At 37.8% G+C, this 7,886-nt stretch overlaps 1 protein-coding gene across 1 annotated transcript in view; it reads left to right on the forward strand.

Annotated features, from left to right (window-relative positions):
- The window catches only part of LOC119423516 (carbohydrate sulfotransferase 15), a 4,226-nt gene extending 3,491 nt beyond the window's left edge, over window positions 1–735 (forward strand). The window contains exons 2-3 of the mRNA XM_037690914.1: window positions 16–163; window positions 272–735. Of these exons, the coding sequence (XP_037546842.1) occupies window positions 16–163; window positions 272–471 (348 nt within the window). The 3' untranslated portion in view covers window positions 472–735. The remainder of the gene's footprint in view (window positions 1–15; window positions 164–271) is intronic.
- Window positions 736–7,886: the final 7,151 nt, after the last annotated feature.

A 7,886-nucleotide genomic window follows, 5' to 3' on the forward strand; every position in this document is an offset into this window, starting at 1 on the left:
TTTGTGCCCCAACAGGTGAGATTGCAAGTTGGCCTTTACATTGTATACTTAATGGACTGGTTGACCGTTTTCAGCAGGGAACAGATCCTTATCTTGAGGTTAGAAGACCATGCTAATAACAGGAAATACACGATGCACAAAGTCTTTGACTTTCTCAGCCTCGGTAAGTAAGATAAGACGTAGATCAGTGTAACACGAAACAAGTTTTCTTCTAAAACAGCTGAAAGGTGCAGAAAGCCATCACATTACAGAAGTGTTTTGTATCCTACAGGCCAGCTGACAAAAGAAATAGAGTCAGAAATCACAAGAAGTCCAGCGTCCAACACCAGAAGACCGGCAGATAAAAACTTGGGGCCAATGCTGCCGATCACTAAGGAGATCCTGCAGGACTTTTACTCGCCGTTCAATCAGAAACTGGCTAAAGTTCTGAGGAATGACTCCTTCCTCTGGGAGAAATACTCTAAACCCTGACCGACCCGACTTCATTGTCATCTCTCTCAAGTGCCCATGAAACTCAACGTATTTTTTAAATGTAAATTATTTTTAAGTTATAAATGCAGAGATGGATCAGAAATACAAAAAAAAAAAAAAAAAAAAAACAATTAAAAAAATTAAAAAGCACAAGTGAGTGTGACGGTTTTGCGTGAGTGTGTGTGTAAGAGAAGACGTGTGTGAATACAAGTGATGCTTGCAGGTTTTCATTTGTGGGTTTTGTGTCCAGAAAAAAATAAAATAAAATGGAGAATTTTGAGAAAACAAAACAGAGTCTGATGTTTTATTAAGTTGTGTTTTACACATAAATAATAGTTGAAATCTCAGAGATGAAAACAGGATATGTGGCAGTTTTTGATTGATTCTACCTCCTAATATGATACAGGAAAATAAACTCCATAAGTGAGACGACATTACCCCCTTCTGTAAAATCCATGTAGCTGCAACATTAAAAATAATCCCTCTTTAAGGAGGCTGAAGCTGTTTTTAATGACAAATATCTATCTAGATCTGAGTTTGTCTGTTACAAAAGTTTAAGAGAAAAAAACCCTACTTTTAATCATTTTTAAATTTAATTTTAGTGAGTCAGTTTGCAACGATATAACTATAAAATCATTCTGTTTAAACCCTCACGATCGCTTTTTGTGTCTAAGCAGGAATAAAGAGTGAGCAAAACTGCATTTAAGGGCATGTTTGTCTGTTTGTTAGTAAAATATCACTTGAAACACTGAACAAAATTTACTGAAACGTTCAGAAAGTAATCATCGGATGTTCAACAGTTGATTGTTTGAGAGTCAGCCTGATTCGAAATGGCTGCTACAGCCGAGTGACTTTAAAAATGCATAAATGACTTGAACTCTCTCACTCCTGCAGATATTGACCTAAAGTTTGGTGTGGTAGTTGCTGAGAATGATCCTTAAAACACATTTTGGTACCACTTTACAATAAGACACCCCTTATAGATGCGTAATAAATAGTTTATAGATACATTATTAATTCCTCACTTTATAAATCATTAATAACTGCCTATTGTGCATTAATTAAGGGTGACACAGAGACAAACCTGACCAGTTTCTTACCAAACAGTGAGCCAAATCTGTTCACCTATATATTTCATTTAGAGCTGTTATATTAAACATTTCAAACTAAGTTACTACCTTGTAAGCACAATAAGCATTTGTAAACCTATTTATTTAGTATATAATATTGTACTTAATGACTGCATTATAAGTATCTACAACTAATATTATATAAAAAAAATGTAGTAACTTAGTCTGACATGTTTAATATAAAAACTCTAGATGAAATAAACAGATTTGGCTCACTATTTGGCAAGAAACTGGCCAGTTTTCTCTGTCACCCTTAAGGAATGCATAATAAACAGTTATTAATGATTTATAAAGTGTTTTGTCTACAAACATTTTATTAGCATCTGTAAGGGGAGCCTTGTTGTACCCATATTTTTAAGTGCTAACAGACTGTGCAAGCCCTCTGTTTTATTCCATTTGCAGACAACTGTCTGTTAGCGAAGTATCTTATGAAAAATCAGACACATTTTGAAGAATTTTTCAGAAAATAATTACTAGATATATTTCTACATCTGATAATAACTGATATGACTTTGTAATTTCTCAACAAAGATCATCTTAATTTAAAACTCTGACATAAACGACATAAAAGGCAGCTATGATATGATCCTTACAGGAATGCTGGGCCTTTCATTTCTAAAGGTAAGAAAATGGGACACGTGGACATGTTGAAGTGCTGTTTGTAGTATGTTTTCAACACAAGAGGGCAGACAGGGCCTATATGAGGAATGGTAAAAGTTTGCCTCGTTTTTCAACAGTAAAAAGAAAACACATCCAAATGATAATCAGCTACCAGAAAACTTACAGTCAGGCTGATTTTACCAATAAAGTTAATTTAGCTGGTGTAAAGGAGGGATTGTAAGTTTGTAACGCTTCGTTTGTCCAGTCACAACTTTTTCTTATTTAAATCAAGGCAGTCTGGCAGGACAGTCAGCGTTTGTGCATGTCTTTGTTTGAAGCTGGACGCTTCACCCATCTGCTTTGAGACGTCACGCTTTGATGAAAGGCTTCAACCACGTTCATTTTCCTTGGAATTCACAAAGTTACCAAAACCTCCTTTGACCTGGTCTGTGTCGTATCAGAACCCAGTACCTGGCAGAAACTGGACAGCTGAAGCTGTAAAGAGAACCCATAGAAATTGTACGTTCAGTCATCTGGATTCTCATTATTTTATTTTATTTTACTTCTATAGATTTTTGGCCTTTGTATGATAAAATATGCAACTTGTTGTCATGGAAACTGTTTTTGGCAGTTCTGTCAGTCAAGCATCCCACGTGGAACTGATTCATATAATGGCAACGCAGACTTACATTTTGGCAAAGAGATTCCTACTTATGCAATTTTAATAATGGAAAATTTAGAATAAATCCAATAGATAATAACAGGAGAGAAGATAATCAACCAGAAAGAAAGTGCAGAGAAGGAAATTAAAATCAGTTCTGGCTAACATCAGGTAAGAGTTCACGCTTAAACGTGAGCCTGAGATTGGGAATTATTAACATGAGTGAAGCTGCAGCACTGTTTGAAAATATATGAATTAGCAACAAATTAACAGATAATAAAGAAAGTTCACTAGCCTGTCTGTAAAAATGTCTTTTAGCATTAACTGTGAGTTCAAAAGAGTTGTACGAGTCACATCAAAAAGCTCAGCGCATTGTGCATGTTCTGCAACATGCATGTGCATTTTCCTTTTGTAGAGTATTTGTGTTGCTCTGTGAGCAAAAGTCACACAAATGACTTTTAGAAAATGTGCCCAAAATGCTTTTACTCAAAGTTCTAATATTCATCCATCATCATTATGTCAATAAAACCAAAGTTGGAAAAGAAGAAAGCTCCTTTTATAAAGAGTAACTATATATTTTTGATGTAATCTGATTATATGATTTAGATGAGCCACATGCCATGTGTGCAACTCGCTGTGTGTTTTACAATACAATCAATGTTTTGTGCAAATTAGAAAGTCCTCAAACTAAAACGAGCATTTCTCAGAAAGTCTGAAATGTTGATTTGTGCAAATCTGACAGTTTTTTGTTTTGTCATGTAGAAGTTATTTTGGCGTCAATAGATATAATCCAGTTTATTTTTTAGAGATTCCCAAAGATAGCTGTTTTATTAACTTTACAGTAGTCCCTCGATTATTTATCCAATCACAAGCTGCCCATGATGTAGTCCACCACCTCGTCCTGATCTGGACTAGCACCGCGCTACCAGAACCAGGCCAAACCCCGCCGCTGTCTGTCCCCTGCAGCCCCCATGATCCGGGTCACACTGAGTCCGGATCAACTGCAGTCCAGATACTCAGTGAAGATACAACTTAAAGGATGAGTTCAGCTTCAGGATTATTTGTGACTTTCTTGCCAGTTCTGTCAGTTTAATAGATGGCGTAGATTTGCAAAATATTCTCTCCATTTGGCAGAAAGCAGTGGCTGGAAGCACTGTTGGCCTCTGGGTAAAGTAGTTCTTTTGACTGGCCTTACAGTATAGAAAACTACAAAATGGCGGCACTTGTCCAAAGTATTTTTTTGTTGTTAAATCTTTATCTGTACCATCCCAATCACCTGAGTAATATTAAAGTTGACAATTGTTGAAAACTCGCAAAAGAGAGTCTGCGAAAGTTGAACTGCAAAGTAGCGAGGGACTGCTGTACTCTGCAGCAGAGGTGGACAATCAGAAAACAACGTTGTTGCTTGAATTTGGTCACGTCAGCTCAGTAGGAGATCCAACATCAACATTCAGGTTTGATTGTGTCCAGACTACCAAACGTATGCAAATAAATGGGTAAAAATGTTTTCAATGCACATTGAGGCCGTTCAGATTCGTTTAGTGCTCTCTGACGGCAATCTGATCACTAAAGATGTCTTCACCCAACAGCTGGAGCAAAGGTGATGATGTTTTTGTTCTGTGATGAATGCCTTCTTGTTAAAATATACAGACACGGATACAAACGTTGGTCCCTTTCCACAATGATATAAAAATCACAACTAATGTGACTGACTAAGAAGCTCCAGTTTTGTCTCATTAATCTCAAAACCTTGGTGGCTTGTCACAATGAATGAAAATGATCATATCTCAGCCAAAAATTGGTTTATAAATATGGGGAAAAAATCCATAAATACATCACTTCAGCCTATAAGTTGCAGGGCATGTAAATTATGCAAAAAAACGTGACTTATAGGCTGAAAAATACGGTAAATGCCACAGCAGGTTTTGAACAGTTGAAAAGTTGTCAAAGACGAATGCATCGTTTGGCTTTTTAATAAGATCTATTGACAGAGAAAAGAAGGTGGAAAACATAATTTTATCCTTTGAGGGAAGTTGGCTCCATCATTCAGTCGATCCCAGCAGCTGTAAACCGATATAATCTGGATGCTAGCAGGATGAGGATGGAGTCCCTGAACCAGTAAGCGTCTTTTCAGGTCACATTTAGAAGATTTGGAACAGGCTGTAGGAGGTTGTTAGGGATTTTATTTTCTTCAAGGTCAGTTTCATTTCTCTCATTTTAACTAGGCACTGAAGCACAGCATTCTGAGTGATGGCTCCCTCGTCTACAATTTTACCACAACTTTTCTTAACTTCTGCTCTCAGCCTCATCACGGTTTAGTCCTTTGAGCAATAATAAAAAGTCTGCACCAAAGACCTCTAAACTTCTCCAAACCAGTCGAGACCAGCAACAAAGTAAACCCCCCTCCTTGCACATATGCGAGCCAAGTCAAAATGAAAAGTGCTCATTTGAATCACAGCTATGTCTCACTTGGCTAATAGCGCATTTCTTGAAATAACAAGAAAATAACAAACTGGATAAACAAAGCCTATGAAACAAACATTTGTAATCCATCTAGTTGACTGAATGCTCTGATAAGCTGCCAGCTGTCTCAGCCATGTTCAGTGATAAAGTAAGAAAAACAGATTTATTAAACAGATTTCTGCAGCTGAAGGGAAATGATCTCGCCGGACTTCTCATTTAAAACTAGTAATACAGCAGTGATTTTATTATAAGCCGAGAATATCACTCTGGTCTTTTTCCAAACTTTAGTTGGAGGAGCTCAAAACATCTGTTTGTGATATACAACGCTATGCAGTTTTATCTGTTTTGGACATGCGCTGCAGAAATAGAAAAGAGTTCCTGGTAAAGCTTGAGATTTCTGCTCTGTGCCTCTATTCGTGCAGTTTACACAACTGAGTTTTCGAAGCATTTTCTAAAATATGTGTAAATATTGCGCACTTGTTGCACGATTATTGATCCTGACAGTTACGTATCGTGTTGGCTCATCTTCATAGGGATAAATTGAGCAATTTCTTTTAGTTTGAACAGGAAAATGTGCTGCTAAACCAGATGTTTCTTCAAGTTTCCTGTCCTCTTAAGTCTCCTGTGTCCTTGCAGTTGTGTCTCTTTTTGTTTATGCAACCGGGGCCGTCGCTCTACATTAGCTCTCACCTCAAACTTCAGCCAAGCTTTTCAAAACAGGGACAGAATTCTAATGTGGTTACATCTGCAGCTGGGTGGAGCATCTCTAAGAAGCAGTTCACTCGACAGATGTCCTTCAAGGATGCACAATACAAGATTTTGCTGTTAGCTTTTGGGCCATTTTCCAATTCTTTAATTCTGTACGGACAAAAACACATAGGATTAAAGTCGTTTGTCGTCTTTTATTTTGTTATTATTTTGTCAAAAAGTCCCACAAGAGGAATTGGCTTTGCCTATGACAATACAGCAAACAGCTTGGCAGCAAAGAACGCACACAAAGATACCTGTTGCTTCAAGTTACATTACATTGACTCCCTATGAAAATCCTTTCTTGCCATTCAAAGTAAAAACAGATAAATGAGAACATCTGGCCTGTTTTTATGTCACATCCAGCTGGAGCTTCTCCCAGCTGTGCAGATTCTCAACTAAATATAAGAAATACAAATGCTCAGGAAGGAAGGAAACTGAGGGAAGCGATGCTGAAATGCATCAACATCCATCATGATGTTATATAAAGTTTGTGATCAGTAAAGTTCCTTTTCATCAGCTGAGGTCGCCCAGCAGGAAGGAGTTACTGAGCAAACTGTGCAAAACAAAGACATTTTCCACAATTGTAAAAATGTGACAAATTCAGTAGTTTTTTGCTGGAATGAAAGTTAATATTGTAAGAATAACTTTTCCATTTATGTTTTTAATTAAAATCTATATTTCTTAGTTTTGAAAGTTGTTGCTCAGAGTATTGTGGCTTTGAATTTTAAGTGAAATCCTCGTTCATAAAGTGTGTTCACGCAACCAGCAGACTGTCACGTGATATAGTGTTTTAATAATCTGTTTCATAATCCATCCATCCATCCATCCATCCATCCATCCATCCATCCATCCATCATCTTCCGCTTGTTCTGAAGTCAGGTCGCGAGGCGTGCTTGAGCAGGCAGGCCCAGACATCTCTCTCCACAGCCACATCTTCCAACTCTTCTGGGAGAACTCCAAGGTGTCCCCAGGCCAGCCAAGAGACGTAGTCTCTCCATCATGTCCTGGGTCTTCCCCAGGGCCTCTTCTCAGTTGAACATGCACAGAGCACCACCCTAGGGAGACACCCAACGAGCATGCTTGAACCACCTCAACTGGCTTCTCTTAATGTAAAAGAGCACACTCTATTCTGAGTCTATCCTGGATAACTAATCTTCTCGCCCTAGCTCTAAGGGGGAGTCCAGATCCCCTGTGGAGATAAATTATTTCGACTGCCTGTATCTGTGATCTCGTTCTTTCGGTCCCTACTCAGAGTTGACATACTTGAACTCCTACACTTGAGGTAGGACCTCACTTCCAACCCTGAGAGTGCAACCCATCCTCTTCCGACTGAGGCCCATTGCTTCAGATTTGGAGGTGCTGGTTCATATAGGTTCCTCACCAGGTTCCATAATGTTAAGCTATAACGTTTTATTAGGTGTTGCAACATTTTGTGTCTGGAGGAACATATTGACTTAGTTAAAGCAATCAAAGGCCACTACTTAAAATAAAACCCATGTCAAGTGTGCTAGCCACCACTGTTGTGTTTTATTTTCAAAGATTTTCAGAGAAAAACTTGCATGTTTAGCCTTCATGACATGTGAGTTTAATTTTATTATCTGTGCACTGATAATTATGACAAAATATTTTAGCTGCAAGATGCAACATTTAGAGTTCGTTTTTTTTTCATTTTCCTGATTAAAACAAACATAACCAGCAATTCTCTTTCTGGTTTTGGTTCTGCCAACACAACTTTTGACCCCTACTAATCTTGAAAAAGGAACTTGAGGCATAGTTTAGTCTAAAACCTTTAGATTTAGTCATAACTGTAC

Source organism: Nematolebias whitei, chromosome 17 (genome assembly GCF_014905685.2).
Source record: "Nematolebias whitei isolate Nwh7 chromosome 17, NemWhi1, whole genome shotgun sequence".
NCBI classification, from domain to species: domain Eukaryota; kingdom Metazoa; phylum Chordata; class Actinopteri; order Cyprinodontiformes; family Rivulidae; genus Nematolebias; species Nematolebias whitei.